Genomic DNA, 19,910 nt, shown 5'->3' with positions numbered 1-19,910 from the left:
TTCTTGTGTGAGGACAAACGGCGCGCCTCAACCCACGAGGGAGGCGGGCGTTTGACACAGCAGACGGGCCACAGGTAACGCAGGGGCATCATGGACTCGAGGCGTGCGCTGGTGAAGCGCTACGTATTCGGCACGAACCATGACGGGAAGAGCTGCTTGCACTGGCTCGATGACGGCTCACTGGTCTACCCGGTCGGCAAGACCGTTGTGCTGCAACAGCCGAACTCGTGCACCCAGCGCTTCCTCGAGGCGGCATACCAGAGCTCGGCTATCACAGCCATTGCGATGAGTGCAAATAAGAAGTTCATGGCGATCGCTGAGGGCGGCTCGCATCCACAGGTTCAGATCATAGACACCGTGACTCGCAAGCGCCGCAAAGTGCTGAGTGTGACGGACCTGGATAGCAATAAGTATGTGGCCCTCAGCTTCAGCAGTGATGGGCGGCACCTTGTCACCCAGGGCGGTGCCCCAGGATGGAATTTGCACTACTGGAACTGGGAGCGCTCGCAACCGCTGGCGTCCGTGTCGGTGAGGCAGCTGTACTCAGCAAATGTGCAGGTACAGGGGTCGAAGCTAAGCGGCGCGTCGGGGGGCAACGCAACTCGCATCGATAGTGATTCCACTCGTCAGGAAGGGGACACACAGTCTCTGAAGGCAGCTGCCAGCACGGTGGCGCGCAGCACCCTTGAGACATCGCGTACACCGCCGCAGGTAGTCACAAGCATCGGTATCTGCCCCCTTGATCCACTGTTGGTGACCGTGGCAGGTATTGGTTTCTTTCGCTTCTACCGGTACACCGAGGGTCTCCTGCAGCCGCAGCCCAGTACAGGCGTGCCGCGCGAGCAGTTCGATAGCTTTTCGACGCACCTCTGGGTCACCGAGCACAACGTCGTCGTCGCGACTCACAGTGGAGGCCTTCTACTGATCCAGGACGGGCGGTACTTGAGTGCGATTGAGATGCCGTCATTGTCGCCGTCGGAACTGCGAGGCACAGTTTCTGATCCCCTCCTGGAGGGGGTGGCTGTCCCCGCAGCGGTGGATGTGGTGACGTGCATTGTCCCCACAAATCAGCAGCAGCATCAGCAGGCGCGACACCACAGCGGGTTCATTGCCGGAACGAATCACGGCAATGTTCTCATTTTTCAGGGAGACGGCAATGCCACTGCCGCCGGCGGCGACGTGGATGGACTGGGCGGCGAGATCGCTGCAGGCGACGCGACTGGCTACAAGTTTGTCTGCCGACTAGAGGTACCCGCCTACGAAGCTGGTGAGCTGCAGCAACAGCGCTTGCCACACGCGCTGCAGCAGGCATCTACCGGACAGAACTGGGCCGCTTCAGCGCTGACGACAATCACAGACACCACCGCTGCGCCACTGTTGGGGGCAGCAACGAATACTGCAGACGCGGGGAGCGGTGGCAAGAGATGCACCCGCCGTCTCTTCCAGCTCCGCGATCAAGTCGGCACGAAGGGTGCCAGCGCGAAGGTGGCCACAGCGGCCGCTGCTGGGCGGCGAGGACAGCGCGGAGCAGCTGACGACATAAGCGTCTACAAGAGCGGCGTTGATAGTGCTGGCCAAGCCCTGGGCGGGGATGCACAACGGTACAGCGTGTCGGCCTTGGCCCTCGATCAGGCTGAAGAGTGCCTGGCGGTTCTCATGGCATCCGGTAAGTTGTACGGGCTTAACTTCAAGCAGGACTGGCCGGCGCGCGAGGCAATGTTCCACACGTCGCACATATCCACAACGACCCCTCTCTTCGCTGGTGTCGTAGGCGGCGGTGAGGCACCGCTGCTGCTCCCCCAGCTTTCCTCTCCCCTTGAGCACGGCGGTGGCGGGCTCGGGTGGGCATCGTTGGCGGCCACACCTGGGCACGTGTCGACCCGCGGTGTGCTCTTCCACCCTCTTTACCCCTTCACCCACTGCGGCCGCGTGACCGGGATGGACTGCAGTGTGCGCAAGCCGTTTCTCATCACATCCGGCAGTGACCACAGCATTCGTATCTGGAGCACACAGACGGGGAAGTTGCTCATGTGCCAGTTCTTCGCACAGGAGCCTGGCGCCGTAGCGATCCACCCCGATGGCCTCATGGCAGTCATCTGCTTCCCTGACAAGGTGCGCATCATGAGTGTTCTGTGGAGTTCGTTGCGTGAGCGCCGCACGATCAACCTGCGCAACGCCTCCGACGTTGCCTTCTCGAAGGGCGGCCAGCTCATCTCCATTGTGCACCATAACCTTGTCTGCATCATAGACGCAAACACGTGCGAGCTGCAAGGGCAGCTGCGCGGCCACCTGCAGCGCATCAAAGACTTCCAGTGGTGCTCTACAACGGCGTACCCGACAGACAACCGCGTCGTGACGTGCTCCTCAGACGGCATGATCATGGACTGGAACATGTCGGAGATGCGGAAGCAGACGGAGCACACCGATAAGCGCTTCCAGTATGTCGCAGTCGCGTCCGATGACCGAAGTGTCTGGGCGGTGGCAGCACCTACGCCGGCGACGGCACTTGACGTGTCGTGGAAGGTTCTGCTGCGCGAGATTGATCGGCAGAGCCTCGGCACCATCAACGTAGGAACTGTCAAAGGTGGCGCAGCGGGCGGCCCAGGCGCGCTGGGTGGCGCGGGTGCCATGGCGGCGACGTCTGCGGGTGGTGGTGGTGTTTGCAGCGCCCTGGGCAACAGCGTCGGCGACTACGAGTTCACTGAAACGGCCCTGACGCGCCTCATAGTGGCACCGCACCAGCGCGTGCTGGTCGCCGGCGCAGAGGACGGCTCCGTGAAGGCCATGACGTTTCCACTTCAGGCCGGGATCCAGGAGGCTCCGATTGCCGCGCACGCGCTGCCGGTGACCCGCATGGCACTGTCCTTTGATGAGAGGACGCTCTTCACCGCCAGCGCGGACGGCAGCGTCATCATGTGGGAGGTTTTCGCGGAGAAGGACACGGTGAAGTCCACTGGTGCGGGGGCTACCGTCCTTACTGCTCAACACAACGACCCGGCGAGCCGCCGCCACACGAACGGCACCGAGGAGGTGCTCGTAACGAGACAGGAGATGGAGGAGCAGCGCGTCGAGATTGAGAGTCTGCAGCAGTACATTGAAAAGCTGAAGACAGACATGGAAAGCGAGGACAAGCGTCGCGCGCACGAGCAGGGCACTCGCACCCGTGAGCGGTCGGAGGAGCTTCAGCAGAACGCCATCGCCCTGGCTGCGGAGTACGATGCCCTCCAGCGTGCCAAGGTAGATCAGGAGCAGACTTTTCTGGACTCCAAGAACGAGAAGGCGCGGGATGCGGCGCAGACACTAGAGAACGTGGAGATGCAGCGCCAGAGGGAAGTCGACACCCTCGCCGACGAGTGCGGCGTGCTGCAGCACCGCCTCGAGACGGCGAAGGTGGCGAACGCGGCGGAGCTCGAGGCGCTACGTGCCAGCCTGGCCCAGACCCGCGCCGAGGATGAGGCACACTTCCAGGACGTGCTGAGGCAGCGCACCGAGGCTGTGCGCAAGCTGCCCCACCAGCTGGAGCAAAGTCAAGAGACAAACCGCGTCACCCTCCACCAGCTGGAGTTGGACACGGACTCGGAGTCGCAGGCGGTCTTTCAGAAGCTGCAAGCGACCCTGCAGAGTTTACGAGAGGGATTCCTGCACTTGAAGGGTGAGGGGGCCGTTATGCGGAAGAGCGCGGTGCGGCTGGAGCGCGAGATTGAGGTGCGCACAAACGAGCTTCAGCTGCTCGACGGTGCCAAAGCAGCTCTGCAGAGCCGGCTGACGGACCTAACGCAGCAGGTGGCACAGCTGCACCAGGACATCGATGAACGCGACAGCATCACGGAAAAGAAGGAGAAGGTCATCTACAACCTCAAGAAGCATAACCAGGAGCTGGAGAAGCACAAGTACGTGCTTGACCACCAAATCCGTGAGCTGAAGGGGCAGATCGAGCCGAAGCAGCGCGAAATCGCTGAGCTGAACGTGGAGACGAAGCAACAAAACGCAAACCTCGAGGCGCAGTACACCAGCAACCTCACCCTGCGCCAGAACACGGAGGAGCTGAAGAAGGACATTGCGGAGCAGCAGCGCATGCTGCAGGCTCGGTTGCGGGAGCTGCAAGGGTTGGAGACCTACCGCTCGCGAGCTGAGCGTGACATTGGGGAGCTTGCCCATCAGCTACAGGACCCAGCAGCTTTGGCTGCCGCTGTCGCGCAGCTTTATGAGGTGCACGTCGCACCGCGCGATGTTAAGCAGATTGCACCGGCGGACCCGAATGTGAAGAATGAGCTGCAGTCCCAGCTCGAGTACCTCTCTACCTCCGTCGACGCCCTCCGACGCAAGCTTAGGTCTGACCAGCAGCGGCACAAGAGGGAGGTTTCGGCGATGATGACGGAGAACTTGTCACTCATTCGCGAAATCCACTCGCTACGCAGCGAAATGGATCACCTGCGCGCACGAGTGGCGGCCGATACAGTGTCGAAGCAACAGCAACAGTATCAACTGCAACGGCGCACGGGTGGTGGTGGGGCAGGCCGCGCCAGAGCGGAGCGCAGCGGCGTGGCGGACGCGGGCACCACCGACACATCGGACTCCGCCGCTGCGGATGCTGTGGGGCGCTTAATTCAGTTTGCCCCCATCGAATCGGAGAGCACCCGCAGCGACACAGGGATGCATCGGCGCGGCGGCGACGGTGGCAACTCCGGCCAACAACCGTCGATACCACAGTCAGAGATCGAAGTGAACAGCCGTGAACTACGTATGCTGCGGGCGTACATAGAGAAGTTAGAGCGCTCCCTCGCTGGGCTGCCGACCTCTACGGCGGCAGCGATGGCAAGTGTGCGCCTTCCACCCGTAGATCCCTTTGCCACCACGCAGTAGAACTGCAGCCGACTATTGCCTCTGGAGTACGCACACACGTATACACATTCAAGCTTGCACGCGAGTGTGGTCGAGAAAGGGATCGAGAGCGATCATACGGGAAGGGGGGATCACATTCAGGTGTGTGTCATGCAGGCACGCTCACCTCTGTCATTCCTTGCGTGTGTATGCCTCTCTCTTCCTCCTTTCACGTGGTGGGCTGTGTGTACGCCTATGTCCCCGTTCTCAATCGAGCGCTATCCTTCTCCTTCCCTCCCTCTTTTCGGCCGCTCTGTGATTCCCATCCTCTTTTCTCTCTCTCTCTCTCTCTCAGTCTTTGTGGTTTTATTTTCTCCCGTTCTCTTTTGTTCTTTGATGTATGACTCTGTGTTGCTTCCGCCACACTCCACCCCACCCCACCCCACCCCATCCCACGCACGCACACCTACGCACACCGTCTGGTTTGTCATGTCTCGTGATGTTCACGTCCTCGTCGCCTTCGTTTGTTTCCTTTTTGTTCTCGCCTTTGCTGCCGGCGTGCTGGGGTCATCACCGCCCTCTTCTTTTCGTCTCTCTCTCACTCTCTCTCTTCGGTGCGACTCTCCTCTGTGTCCGCCTCCCCCCTGTCCCTCAAGTGTGGCGCTGATGGAGTGCGGTTCTGCATGTATGTATAGGCTCTCTCTCTCTCTGTGTAGGTGCACCATACCTCTTCTTGTTTCCCCCTCTCCCTCGCTCCATCATGGGAGCTGGTTCAAGTGCGATTGCGTGTGTTTTCTCTGTATTGCGCACACTTCAGTCAGCCTTTTCTCCACCCCTCAGTCCCCCTTCATTCAACACCAAGCGAACGACAAGGTGATGGTCGACGCTGTGGGAACGACGGAGGAGAGGCCGTAGCAAACGACAGCGAGTTAGTCTGTTTTGCAGTTGCGCCGAGGGAAGAAAAGCGCTCCTGCTTACCTCATGCAGGCGTTTGTAGTCACCGAGAAATTTGTCGGCGGGGCTCATCACTTAGCGACTGAGGATGACGCGGCTGATGTGGCGCATCCGCGTCGGCGCCGCCTTTTTTTTCTTTCCCTTTCCTCCCTCGCATCTACTCTGTGGAGTCCGATGAACGGTGCGTGTGAGTGCGCGTACACCTGCGTGACTCTCACTCTGCCGACACCAACCCGCGCACCTACGCACATGCATGCGACAACGTACTCGTGCCGGCGTCCCCTCCTTCCACTGCCCCTTATCGTTCTCCTTTCTTTCCTCCCTTCTTTTCATTTACTACAATTTCGTACTGTGATGGTGTGTTTCTCACGTCGATACGTTAAACACCTCGCTCCACCTACCCATGCCCCTGCCCCTTTCCTCTCCACACGTGCGCACACTCTTACACACCCACACCCACCCACCCACATACACACCCACACACACATGCTCATGCGAACGAAAGGGAAAAACATATCTGTGCAGCCCGTGTGCTGACGCAGAACGGAAGGGGAAAGGGAGGACGAAATGAGGAGAGGCGACGGCTGATCAGCCTTCAAGTACGCCCCTCCCCCCTCCTCTGTATTCTACTTTCCTCATTGCCATGCGTCGTACATTTCGGACGGCGAGCAATGCCATGGGTGGGGGCTTCCCCATCCACCGCGACACCACGCGCAAACCGCGCCTCGTGACGGAGGTGGGGACGTGGCTTTACAAGAAGGAGACCATGCAGAGCTTTAACCAGTGGTGTCGCGAGCGGCAGGTGCGCGCGTACGGTAACGTGAAGATGACGTCGACGATTCACTTCGCGCGGTGCCTGCGGGTCTCGAAACCGATCTTGCCGGGGCAGGCCATCATCACCAGTCCCCTCTCCGCATGTTTTAACTTTTTGACGGTTGCGAAGGAGATGTACGACTGCCCATCCACAGCGTTTCCGCTGCAGCTGAACTGGATGAACTACAACGAGCGCCTGCCCTTCATGCGGAGCGCCTGCACGTACGAGTTCGCGCAGGCCGGTTGGATGACACGCATCGTCTCCCTTGAGGAGTCCGCATACACGCCGTACGTGCAGTACCTCTTCGAGGACACGCGCGGCCGTGACGGCATCTCGAACGGCATGGGCAAGGAGCGCGAGGAGGAGAGCGGCGTGCTGGATCACTATCTCTCCGAGATGGCGACAGACGCCTGCGAAGACCCAGAGGTGTTCCTGGAGAACTTCTTTCGCGGGCTGGCGTGCGTGCACCTCCGCTCACAGCCCATTGAGGCTGCTGCTGTGGAGGCGTTTATTCCCGGCACGAACTTCTTCAAGACTAAGTCGAGCGAGATGTGCGTCCCGACCCTCGTCCCCCTCGTCGACGCCGTTCCGCAGCTGGAGGACGGCTCGCACAACACGGTCCTCGAGTACTTCCCCTACTCAGACGTGGCAGCACTTCGGGTGCAATGTGAAGAGCTGCTGATCCCCTTCTTCGACAAGAGCAAGGAAGAGCTGATTGTGACCCAGAGGACGCACGCAGCGCAAGGGGTATCGCGGAGGATTAGCGTGGAGCACGAGTTGATGGACCCGGCTCTGCTGGAGGGCGGCGGCTTTTTTGCCCTGCGCGCGCTGGAGCCGCTGGGTGTTGGCGACGTGCTGTACCTGCGTCGATTCCCTGATGTGGGGGTTCGCGCAGGAGAGCGCAAAATGGAGGCGCAGGTGATGGAGGCGAATCGGCTACTGTCACGCGACGACGGATGATGGAGTGTAGGTGTGCGTGTGTGTGTGTGTGTCTGTTATAGCTTGCGCCTCCTCGACTCGTCTACTTCTCTGTTCCTCACCTTTCCTCTCCCCGTTCCTCATCAACCCGAGTGACATCACGCAGTTTTTGAATGTCTGGCATGTGGGTGATTCGGTAAGTGTTGCTGCTGCTGCTGCTGGTCCGTTGATTGCCCGTGTGCTTCTCATCGGTGCTACTTTATTTCTCCTTCCTCTTCCTCTTACGTGTCTGCTCTCTCTCTCTCTCTCTCTCTCTCTGTTTGTCTGTCTGTCTGCTCGGGTGTACGCCCGTGCAAGAGGTGGAGGGGAGGGGGGAGCATGAGTAGAAGTGAGGGATGGTCGTGGTGGTGGTGGGGGCGGAACTGACGGCGAGCGAGAGCAAAGACACCCCCACACGCACAGCCGGGGAAAAAAAAGCAAAGAAACAACTGTGAAGCGTCTCGCACGCATTTCGCCACGAAATGACGTCCGCGGCAGAGACAGCGGGAGGACACGCCTCACCCACTGTGGGGCGCTGGCAGTGCGATGCGATGTTCTCCTGCTTTTTTACTCTTTTCCTTCTCTGACGGATGTGTCTCGCTGAGAGTGCCCCCAAAGGACACAGCACAGCTGTTAGGTGAGGAGACACTTCGGCTTCTTGTTATGTTTTCGCTGGTGCCTCAGCAGTGTGCATGCGTGTGCGTGACTGTTCGGAGAGGCTGCGGTGTGCACGGTGGCAGGCGATGCGGGATGCGTCGTCTCACTGCTACTACCCCCCAAAGCGCAAAAGGCACCAGCCCCATTCCTCGATGCGTCCGGCACGTTTTCTCCGCGGCTCTCTGTTACTTCCCCGCATACCTACACTCCCTCGTGCCTCTCTCTGAAATCTCCTCTTGTACGGGTAACTCGCCTGGGGGGCACAACCGCCTTCGTGCATGCGCGTCTGGTTGTGTGGGTCTTACCCAAACGCACTCGCTGCTGCTGCTGCTGTTGTTGTCGTCTCATCACTTTGCCGCCACTCCTTTGGTGGACGCACGGGTCCACGCGCGTTCTACATTGTGTACCCCCAAAGGAACCCGTCTTAAAGCGGACCTCCACAGTACACACACACACACACTCGCTCGCTCGCGTACAAGGGGCTAGTAAACAGCACAGCCATCTCGCACCCGCCATCGTTGTCAGGCCTCATTCTCTTGCTGCTTCACGTCAAGACGTCAGACGAAAAGGACTCAAGCACGCACACACTCTTAGTTTGAGCTTCGCCGCACTCACTTCTCTCCTCCGTTACTCGTTACCTCCCTTTCCCATTTGCCCCCCTCCCCCCATCCCCACCTCTCTGACGCTCTGATACGAAGAAGCTGACCCCATTCACTCGCTCTTGTTTAGGTTAACACCACTGTCGCCGACACGAACGTTCTCTCCTCCATCGCCCAAAGTCTTTTCCGTTGATTGCGTCTTTGTCTGCTGGGGCGGCGAAGAAAAACCTCCAAAAAGGAAAGAGACAGAAGAGGATATGCGGTGGGCGTCATATCAGTCCAACATCTACAGGTATGGACTCCTGTTCATGTGCGCCGCGTCGTTGCTGGCGCTGATGAACGATGGCGGTGGCACCAAGGAGAGCTGGGAGTGGATGCGTCAGCAGTACGATCTGCGGCAGGCGAAGAAGATTCAGTAGAAGAGGAGATTGAAGGGACTAGGTGAGGAGGGAGGGGGGCGGGAACGTTACAGAGAGGGAATGGGGAAGGGGGAGGGGCAAAGAGAGAGGGGTTGCTATCGAGGAGCGTTGAACAGGTGGGGCGCGTGCGCCTGGAAGTTGAAAAGCAAGCCCATGCATTCATCCCGCGCTGAAGTCCTTCGCTTCTCTTCTCAGTGAGTGCTCTGTGCCTTTCCGCTCCCCCCTCTCTCTCCACATATATCCCCCTTTCCATCGCCGCGGGTCTCTCTCCTTCCCTCCTCGTTCCGCCATCGTACTGTTTTGCTTATATTTCTCTTCTCGCAGAGTATTCGCTGGCAATCTACACGGGCAGATACACACACGCACACACGTCTTATATGCCTGAAATGCAGCAGCATCAACAACGACGAGAAGAGGCGGATAGCGAAGGCTCTGGGACGTAGTAGACTTCATCTCCCCCTCTTGTTCTTATCTTTTTCCTTGTGCGCGCCCGTGTCCACGTACGTCGCGCCTCTCTTTCCTTCTCTACTTGTTTCCACGCCACGGCACACGCGGCTTTGACCATTTGATTTGTCGCTCCCCCTTCTCTTTGGCGCCTTGTACACCCCAATACCGGCTTGCACTTCTGTGCTTTGGTGGCGCCATCCCATACTTGTCTGTTGAGCTCCCGCCTGTGCAGCCTCAGAGCAGTAAATGTGCCTCGAAGCACAGCTCGGTGAGTCTTTTTCCTCACTTGTCAGTTGAGGCTCGTCGTCTTGTCTGTCGAGGCACTCATAGTGCACAAACGAGGTGCACTCATACGATTAGCTGTCACTTTACGCCCCCCCTCCTCCTCCTCCTCCTCCTCCCCCCCCCCACACCCACACACACACCAACCGACGCATCGTTGCCCCCTTCGTCGCGCGTGCGTGTGTAAGGGTGGTTGAGTGAATCGTGCGTGTATATGCTTGGGTGCGTGTTGACTCACAGCCCACAATTCTACGGGGGGGGGCAACGCCAACGGTAGGCATCAAAAATAATCACCAAAGCGCAAGCAGGCTGTGACAGCGACGTGATGGAGGAGGAGGCGAGGTAGGGAGGCCGGACACGGATCTGTGAGTGTTTGCAAGAGTCAACTCGATTCTTTTCCTCTGCGCACATGTATACCCGCCGACCCAAACATGCACACCGCACGGCTCGTTCCTTCTCCTGTTTTATTCATTCTTACATGCGGCCCCCCTCCCCCCTCTGCGATCCCTTCTTGCTTTCCGCTTTCCTTCTCACCAATGCTCGACTGACGCACTGACACACCGCGACGCAAAACACACCCGCACATACCCACCCACCCTCTCTCCCTACGCCGGAAACACCTCCATACAGCTGTACACACCCATGCATCAGTACACCGGGCCCCTTCCTCTCGTTTTCCTCTTTCATGCTCTGACTCTTGTCGTCTCTCTCTCTCTCACTCTCACCACGAGAGCCCTGCCTGTCAGGCCGCAACATCATCAATACTCTGTTCATCCGCTCTGCTTTTCTGGCTCATATCTGACCCCCCTCGTTCCCTCGTTTTCTCTTTGTTTGCCTTCCTTTCCACGTCACTGCTGCCCCCCTCCCCGTCTCTCTCTCTTCCTCACACACACAAGCGGGCTCACGCGCAGACGGACACACGAGGCACCGGCGCACATACATGGAATGATATAGCTAATGCGCAGTGCAGAGTTTTACCTAGTGCATCCTCATCGCTTCATCTCTCCTTTCTCTCTCTCTCTCTCTCTGCCTTGTTGCCTTCCGCTCGCTCCCCCCTCGTGCTCCCTATTATCACCTTTTCTTCTCTCTTATGCCTTCTTGTTTTGGTGCTGCTACACTTCTATGTGTGTATGTGTGTGTGATGTGTGTAGAGGCGTCTCCTCGTGTTGCGTTTATGTGTCTGCTTGCTTGAGCAGGTGCCGGATGTGAGCCTGTGCGTGTGCGTGTCTCGGGTGGATGTTTATTTTGTCTACCTTACAGTGTGGTGCTTTTTTTTTTTGGTTCACTGATTCACTGGCGTGCGAAGACACACACACACATGCACACGCCTGCATTGTGCCCCTTACACGTACAGTAACAGTCACGATCGTCCGTTTAGCTTCTTCATCGTCCTTTTCTTCTCATCAAAGGAGTTTCTCCGGACACACTCTTTTCCCTCTCCCCCCAAAGCTGTGTAAAGCACTTATCAGCTCTCTCCCTTTCCCAGTCCCTCTCCTCCCACAGTGTCGCACTCATCACCACCACCATCGCTACTGCGCCTGACGTGCATCGCTTGCCGGTCTTCCATGTAGGTTTGGCTGTGCTGCTTTTCTTTTCGGTGTTTGTTTGTCGGCCCTGCCACGTCTTTCCTTGCTTCCTGAGCGTGTGCCGTCCGCCGCGCCCCATACTCTTTTCTCGGCTTGCTTTTCGTTTTACTCATTTACCATCATTCTTGTGCGTCTTTCGTCTTCACTGCTGTGGTGGCTGGCGCACTTCCCCTTTTTTTCCAAATACCCATCGTCCTCGCGTGCACCCCTGTCTTGCGCTTCGCTTGCCATTGCAGGGGGTGGGGAAGGTGCTCGTTTCTTCCCACTGATCGCCTTTCGTCCCCCTACCGTCACCGTCGCCCTCTTATCTTAGTTAAAGTCTCAGCCCCAGCAGCACTTGTGTTTCTCTGCAATTACGCCATGTTTGTCCCCTCCAAAGCCACTGTGACTTTGACTTCGAAGGACGAAGAACCAGGAACTGTAGCTGCTGTGCAGCCTTCAATAACAGCGTCTCTTCCAGTCACAGCAAGTCTCAAGAAAGTGCGAGAGGAGCCGCGGTGGCGCCAAGTCGAGGTCGCTGACGACGTGTGCGTTCAGCAACAGCGAGCCAGATCGGTGCCATCGTCCCCGCTGACGTTACCGCACCTGTTCCTGCCAAACCGTGAGGCAGTGACTCTGGGCAACTGCACGCCGAGAAGGGTCGCGGGATCTGGTGAAGGCAGTGCGAGCACGACCGTCACCCCCATCAACGTGATTGGATGTGTTGGACCCGCTGGCAACTGCAAGGACAGTGGACTTCCCCACTCCTCCTATAGCTCCCGCGAAGTGGGCTTGTTGTCAACCGTTGAGAGTGGCGAGGACGACCGGGACGACCGCGGCAGCAACTGGGACCGCATAGGCGCCTTCGACATCACAATGCCGGCGACCTTGCGCCCATCGACCTGTCGCACGACCGCTGGCCTGACCAGCGATCGCACGAGGGGAAGCAGCAGAGGCAGCAGCCCATACGCGCATGCTAGATATGTGCTGCAGGAGCAGGAGAAGGGCTCGTCAGGTGCAGACACAGCTGCGACCCCCGAAGCGGGAATGACCCCGCCTTCCCCACTCTCCTCCTCGTCCGTCTCGTCGTACGATCTACCTAGCGTGGTGGGATGCTTCCCTGCAGTGTTGAGATGCAGGAGCAGCCCAGCGCGACAGCGCTCTTGTAAATGCCTACACCCCGCTGATCTCGCGTGCGCTGATTGCGGTCGATGCACTGGACTGGTGATGTACACCAATACGCTGACGATAACGCCATCTACCGGTCTTCTCTCCCCTTACACGACCTACTTTGAGGACCACAGGGTCGTGCCCGTCAGTGACACGAGCGGAGACCGCTCGCTGTGTCTTTGTCCGCGCCGATACCTCGGCGACAGGAGCTGCAGCCCACACGAATTCTGGACCATGGCACCGCGGCTTCGTGGTGTCAACGAGATCCTGCTACAGAGGGCATCAGCGTCCGACGAGCCCCAGTTGTTTCACCAGGCGCTCGCTGCCTTTCAACTGTGGGACGCCCTACTGCGCCTGGAGCTGCACGGCAACAGCGCAGGTGGCACGTACATGGTGCGACTTGCAGAGCTGTCACCCCCAGTCTCGTCTTCGCCGTCGCCCTCACCCTCATCGGTGGCTGTGACTTCTTCCACGACCAACGGTGGCAGCAGTGGCGCTGTGGTGGCCGTGTTCAAGCCATGTGACGAGGAAATCGGTCAAGAGAGCAACCCACATGCGAATCGCGAAAGTGACCGCACGGAGACGTTTGCTCCCGGCAGTGGCAGCCGACGTGAGGTGCTCGCGTACCGCCTCGATCACGGACACAACGCCGGGGTGCCACCGACGCTGGAGGTGATGTCGGTCTACTGGACTGGGGTGGGTGCGAGAGCAGCCAGCTGGGCTGAGGGTAATGGCGCTGCTACCACAAACGGCAGCCTTCATGGTCATCGCACAGATGAGATGGATTGGCAAGGTAGCGGTGTTGCCGATGGCGACAGCAGCGTCGCTCGAACAACAGCATTCACGCGCCCGCAGATTGGCAGTCTGCAGTTATTTGTGCCCGGCTGTGAAGAAGCCGCGGACATTCTTCCCGGCCACTTCGACGTCGACGAGGTGCATGCGCTTGCCATCTTCGACATCCGCACCCTAAATGGCGACCGACACGGCGGCAACGTACTTGTGCACAACTATCGCAACCGCTGCGACGGACGCAAACCTAGCATGGCATGCCTCCCGCGGTGCTCCAGTCTAGGTAGCGCAGCGGAGAGTGACGGGGCTGCATCGTCGCCTTTTGTGTCTTCGATAGTGACCCGATTATCGCCTGAGGTGCCTGCAACCTTCACCACAGCCAAGGTCGGTGTTCCGCACTTGATCCCCATCGACCACAGCTATATATGTCCATCCGGCTACGCCGATCCGGACTACGAGTGGCTGTCGTGGCCACAAGCCAAGAAGCCATTCTCAGCACGCAATCTGGCCTACATTGCCGCCCTGGATGCAGTGGCAGATGCGGAGCTGGTGCGATCAGCACTCCTCGCAGAGGACGCTGTCCGTACCTACGATATGTCGACGAGTCGGGCAAGCGCCGGCTACCATGATGTTGGGGTGGAGGAGGTGCGCAATGATGCTGCCGCTTCCCCCGCTCATGCAATGCCCTCCGCCTGGTCGTCCTCGTCCTCTTCTACTGTATCCTTTCAGGCGTTGCATGTCGGATCACGCGAACGTGTCTCCGCCTCTTTTACATACGACAGGGACGCGGCCAAAGCGGCGGCGGAGGTGATGCAATGCACGACGCGCCTGTTGCAGATCGCTGCCCTTGAGTTTCACATGACGGCTTACGAGATTGGGACTCTGTGCCGGCGCCCACGCATCGCGCAGGCGTCGCTGCTGGAGGAAGTCCTCGAGAAGGCGAGGGATGAGCTGACATGGGAGCCGGTCTGGTCCAGGTTCGATGACGTTGTTCGGCAGCGTCTCGCTTGCCGCAACGGGCCTGGCTAATAGCAAGTCTGAGGTCTTTGAACCACGTGTGCACGCGTGTGTGTGCGCTAGGTGGAGCACATGACTGTGCATCTGCGGGTGTGGCGAACAGCCATCACTGCCAACTCGCCGCACCCCTTCCGCCTTTTCTCTCTTCTATTTGTTGTTGTACGTTTTGCTCGTGTTCCCTACTCCCCTCTATCGTGGTGCGTGAAGATATGTGCGAAGGGGGTCGAGGCAGAGTGTGGAAGGCGAAGACTCACCCAGACACACAAACTGAGCGGGACACTCACACGCATCTGTTTCGGTGTGGCTTTTCGTTCCACGCCGAATGTGCCAGTCTTCCCCCTCTTCCTCCCCCTCTCTTGCACTTTACTTCTCTCTCCTATCCCTCTTGGTTGCGATCCTTGCGGTCCCAACCATTTTTTGCTCACGCGTGCACGAGCGCTTCCCGCCCTTCGTGCTTGGCACCACCTGCGAGACTTGCCTGTGTATGCGTCTGAGCTCTATCTCCTTTTCTTCTCCATTTCGCTCCGCCCACCCCATTACCTCTCGTTTTCCCATCGCGGATGCCTCTGCGTAGCGTCTTGTTTGTTTTGGAGCTCCTTTGCGCAATCACTTGCCCTCCCCCAGCACCTGACGTTTCTGATTGGTGCTCATCTCTTACTCACTCACGGATCCTTTAGCGCCCACCCCCCTTCCACTTCACCTTCCGTCCGAGAGGGGAAGAGGGGTAGGGATGCCTGACACTGCTTGTCATTTGCTTGCTTTTAGGTGATCTTCGGCACGAGCGAGGTGCGTAGCAGAGCACTCTTGAGCGTCTTCATGCATGTGTGCTCGCGAGCACGGTTCATCATTGCGTTGATTCCTCTCTCTCGAGGAAGAGTCGTTTGCTACTTATGGCGATGCCCATTTTTCCTTCTCGCGCTTTTCTTTCTCACTTCTCCTGATGATGGGCGAGGAGGGGAGGCACCTGAATGCGTGGTGCTGCAGGGCCCAGTGGCCCCGCTCTCTCTGTGTGTGTGTGGGGAGGCCGAGCAGCCCCCCTCCCCCTTCTATGCCTGCCGACGCCGAGCCACCCCTCGGAGTGGCCCTGGTGGGGCCGTGCTCGGGTGGCTGGGCCGGCGCGTTGCTGCAGCGCGCGCGTCCACGGCTGCTTCGCGCCACGCGATGGGCCCTGTGTGAGACAGATCGGGTGTGTGGTGGGGGGCTTGCCCTCGTGTACCACGGCAGCGAATGGGCACGCTGACAAGCTAAGCCGTTGCTGTGGATATCGTAGCCTGTGCGTGTGCCGTTGTCTCTCCATCGACATTGTCTCGTTCTGCTCCCTTGTTGCTGGACTTGGTTGGTTGTGTTTGGGTTTGGCGTCTGCGCTTCCGGGCCTCGCGTACGCCACGTTCTCCCTCCTGTTTTGCGGCTTGACATAACTGCATACTGCTGTCAGCAGACTGGTTGAAGAGCGCAATGCAGAGAGGGAGAGAGGAGAGGGTGAAGACTGCCTTGAGTAGTGTTACTATTGTGAATGTGAATGATGCCGAGGAGGTAGCGACTCGCTGAAGAGGGAGAAGGGGTGGGGGAGAGTGCATCGGTAAATGTGAGCGTGGCTGGAAGGGGCTGGGAGACTGAAATACAATGAATGTGTGCATGTGTCCGGGTGAGGCAGAGAGCGGGCAAGGTGGTACGGCGTTGGGATGGCCGGCAAACACGCTTTCTCCACGCCTTACCCCCACCATACTTGCACATCCCCACCCCTCCTCGCTTCATCTCCGTTCGAGCAAACCAAACGTTGAGGGCAATGCCAGCAAGCGCAGAGAAAAAAAAGGCGTTCAGTCAAACAAACGCACGTGAGTTTCCCTTTCATGGCCATTTGGGTGGCTCGTGTGCACCCCCACGCTACCACTGCACATCGTGTCGTGCGTCTTCTCGGCAGTGCTCGTTCCTCCGCGCACACGCTAACGGTGAGAGAGAGACAGGGGAGGGGGGGGGATAATGATAAGGAGTTGCACTGTTTCTTCCCTCTGTGTGTGCTTCTCTCTGCTTCCCTCACCTGGGCACGTCCATGCGCAGGTCTGCACTCTGTGAGGCTGTGGGAGGAAGGCAGAAAGGAGAGAGGGTGGGGTGGGAGAGAATGTGCAGGCCCACGTGTACGCGCCTTCCCTAATCATCTCTGGAGCTGAGATGAGAACGCACGCGCATAGGCAATCAATTACGTCCCTCTTTCCCGTGCTCCTTTCATTTGCATCTTCACTGCTAGTCTTCGTGCTGTTCGCCTAGGCCGTACACCCATGCTGCGGTATAGGGGGGGAGCTATGCCCAAGAACTTCAGCCAAATCTCCCTTCTCGCCTTCCCCCCTCCTTCTCAGCGAGTGCGTGAAATCAGCGCTTCCCTGCCGAACAAAAAAGGAAAGCAAAGCAAAAGCCAATCATACGGCTGCGTCTCCCACAATGGCCAATTCACGCCACACCGTGTACGCCACGCTGGCGCTCCTCCCACAGGCAGGGGTGGGCCCCGCTCGGTGAAGTTGTTGCCCCCCCTCCCACCAACGTAGCTATCACGCAACTCTTGCGATATGAAGTACACCTCCCGGACGTGTGCATTGCACGGCTCGGAAAGAATGAGCGTAGGAGACACCTGAAAGAGCCACCTCGCCATTTTTTCACCAGGCGGCGACAGCGAAAAAGAGACGAGTGAAGAGAGCCGCCCCTTGTCTTTGAATTCGTCGAAGGCGCTTAGGATGCTTCAGTCCTACATTGCCTTCCACCAGCCCGAATTCCGGCTTAAACAGACCCAGGGAAACCCAAGAGGGCTCTTCAACGCTTCCTCGGCGGCGTGCAAGAAGTTCGCCAGCAAGGTCGTGCCGGTTTAGAAATTTCACTCCGCCTTGGGAGCAGCACGATCTGTGTGGCGCATTGCCCCTCCCCTCCAGCAAGCGACGCCGCTGAGCGGAAGCGACCTGCTCTCCGTGTGCGCCGCTGCTGCTCGTGTGGAAGGTGGCGTGTCGATGAGGCGGGGCCCAGCGCCAAGAGCCACAGCGCACCCTCTGCCTGCCCAACGGCGGGGTCGCCCTGTGCTGTGACACCGCGACCAAAAGCAGCAGAGCCTGGGCATTCCTCGCCGATGTGCTCTGCGTGATGCGCGTGGGATGCATGGGGGCTTTGGTGCAGTTATTCATGTGAAGATGAGGAGGAAAGCTTCCGGGCGGGAAAGTGTTTGTGCGCCCCTCGCCTCGGATACGAAATGTCTTACTCCCGTGCGGGTGCTCGACTCGCGGCCTGGGGTGGGGTGGGGTGGTCCTACACGTCTCACACACCCTACCTGAGGCAAGCCTGCTGCTGCCGGTAATTCCATGCTTGGCAAAGCATACACCGGGCTACCCGATATTAGGGGGCCTTACAGTACGCTACAGCGCCGAACAAGTCAGTGCCGCACGCCACTCGGGGACGGAGTTGCTGCCCTCTCTACTGTTGTGGCGGCGGAATGGGTGCCGGCGCTTGTCGAGCCACCCTTGCCGGCGCCGCTGCATCCCATCCTGCCGAGGGGAAGCCGAGCACGCCTATCAGCTGCCGAAGCGGAGCCCTCCCTCCCCCTTGCGGGTGGTGCGGATGAAGGTGATGCCCTTTTCCCCGAGTTGCGTGGCAGGATGAGAGACGAGAGGCAGCAGCGGACGTGCGGCCCGGTTGGGTGTCTCCCCGGCCAGCACCCCCCTGCGCTCCGCCGGACACGCCACTGCGCCCCGCCAGCGACAGACGCGGATGGCCAGGGCCCACTAGCAGCCGGCATGACTGGAGGCGAGCGCGGCACCGAGCCTTCTCCTCGGATCGGCTTTCACCGTAGTGGAAGAGAGGAAGGGACTTCTCAGGCGGCGGCTCACACTCTGGCGGCGACAAGTCAGTCGCTGGCTGGAAAAGAGCATCGTTACGAAGCTGTGGGAGCTCCTGCTCGGCGAGTGTGGAGGGGTGACGGAGCTGACAGCGTCCTTGTTGCAGGTGCTTCTTCCCCTGCATCTGCGGGCGCACTTTAGCTTGCGAGCCAGAGGCGGCTCCGTGCATCAGCGACGAACGCGCACCCAACGGGCTTGGCCACTAGACCAGTGGTGACGCAGATGGTGGCAGCAGCATTGGTCTTCCATCCTCTGTGTGTGTGCGAAGCGACTCGCCTCTAGCGATCACTTGAGCGTGTGGATCGACAGCACCCAACTGACGGGTTGTCGACACAGGCGGTGGGGACAGCCCTGCAGGCGACTCGACGCGCCGCTAAAACAGCCGACAGCGCCTTTTGAGCAGCAAACGAGACCGGCATCTCCCCTAGGCACGGGCTTGCTGGCGTGGTGTTGGACGGCAGCTTTGGAACGGGCTGTGTCGGAGAGCAGACGTGCACCAAACTGAGAGCTGATGCGACCAAGCAACTGCCACGAGAAGGACTGGGGCGGTTCATGTGACGCCTTTGACTCGCCGCCTGAGTCCTGGACGTGCCTGCTTGCACATTTTGTGGTTTTCTTACGGTGATGCGCCGCCTTGTTTTCAAGCGGCCACGCACGGTCTCCTCTCTGCGTCGTGGGCGGATTTGCCGCCGAGCGCGCCAAGTGAACTGCGCGCGTGGAATCAGGGAGACCACGCCGCGGCGCGCATCTTCCGGCGTCTGCCGCAGAGTGCGATCTTCATGCATGTGCAACGCCGCGAGGATGGGGAGCGGTATGCGTTCCCCGACATACGAGGCGGACGGTCGTTGTCGGTAGGGGCTGGGGGGGGGCGTCAGACGCGGGTAGCATGAACGCGGCCAAGCCCTGCGCGGTTCGCTGTGGTCTTTCGGTGTTCACGGCGCTGATGGGGGAGGGGGGCAGCAGTACACCCATACCTCGACAGTACCGCAGGCCTTTCCGACTCCCGTAAAGGCTACGCACGCGGTCATGAGATTCATGCTGAAATTCATGCGTCAATGCCCGACCTCTCCATACGCGTTCAAGCCTCAATCCATCGAGTCGGCTGCTAGCCCTGCAGACGGCCCGAGGCACCACCCCGCATACCACGCAAGACAGAGTCTGACGGGCGACATGGGGAAGGGGGAGATGTTGGGTAAGGAGGGGAGGACTCTGCGCTTTCCTAGAAGTCGTTGAAGCGATGAGCAGCAATCTCGTTAAGAGCGGAATATGGCAACCGGTTTCCCCCTACCCCGGCCACGACCCAACACGTTTGGTGACAGCGCCTCCCAATCCCGACTGGTAAGCGAGGATATGGAACTCCTCAGCTGACTAATTAACCGTCCTTTTTTCTCTCTCTTTTCTCTCTGATTCCACGCTAGCAAAGGCGGAACAAATAGTCGTATGTGCGCATTGCGATGATGACTCGCCTTGGGCAGCGAATGCAGGCATCCGCCAGTTGTCTTTTGCCCTACTCTCCCCCTCTCTTTCTCCTCTGCCTCAGTGCCTTA

General features: G+C 59.2%; 4 protein-coding genes across 4 annotated transcripts, besides 1 other annotated feature; all 4 read left to right on the top strand.

Moving 5' to 3' along the window:
- Nucleotides 1–90: 90 nt before the first annotated feature.
- On the top strand, nt 91–4,863 carry LPMP_272170 (hypothetical protein; the record flags this gene model as incomplete). Its single annotated transcript, XM_010702001.1, has 1 exon — nt 91–4,863. One exon carries the CDS (start codon nt 91–93, stop codon nt 4,861–4,863), a length of 4,773 nt encoding a protein of 1,590 aa, XP_010700303.1.
- A 1,555-nt stretch (nt 4,864–6,418) lies between these two features.
- LPMP_272160 (hypothetical protein) lies at nt 6,419–7,549 on the top strand (the record flags this gene model as incomplete). The annotated part of the gene is made up of 1 exon (XM_010702000.1): nt 6,419–7,549. One exon carries the CDS (start codon nt 6,419–6,421, stop codon nt 7,547–7,549), a length of 1,131 nt encoding a protein of 376 aa, XP_010700302.1.
- A 1,510-nt stretch (nt 7,550–9,059) lies between these two features.
- On the top strand, nt 9,060–9,221 carry LPMP_272150 (hypothetical protein; the record flags this gene model as incomplete). Its single annotated transcript, XM_010701999.1, has 1 exon — nt 9,060–9,221. The coding sequence occupies one exon, from the start codon at nt 9,060–9,062 to the stop codon at nt 9,219–9,221; it is 162 nt and encodes a 53-aa protein (XP_010700301.1).
- A 2,675-nt stretch (nt 9,222–11,896) lies between these two features.
- LPMP_272140 (hypothetical protein) lies at nt 11,897–14,503 on the top strand (the record flags this gene model as incomplete). Its single annotated transcript, XM_010701998.1, has 1 exon — nt 11,897–14,503. The coding sequence occupies one exon, from the start codon at nt 11,897–11,899 to the stop codon at nt 14,501–14,503; it is 2,607 nt and encodes an 868-aa protein (XP_010700300.1).
- Nucleotides 14,504–15,580: 1,077 nt separating this feature from the next.
- Nucleotides 15,581–15,734: a repeat region.
- Nucleotides 15,735–19,910: the final 4,176 nt, after the last annotated feature.

This window comes from Leishmania panamensis (assembly GCF_000755165.1).
Source record: "Leishmania panamensis strain MHOM/PA/94/PSC-1 chromosome 27 sequence".
In the NCBI taxonomy this organism is placed as follows: domain Eukaryota; phylum Euglenozoa; class Kinetoplastea; order Trypanosomatida; family Trypanosomatidae; genus Leishmania; species Leishmania panamensis.
The sequence above is the reverse complement of the archived record's forward strand: the minus strand, read 5'-3'. Positions and strand labels throughout refer to the sequence as shown.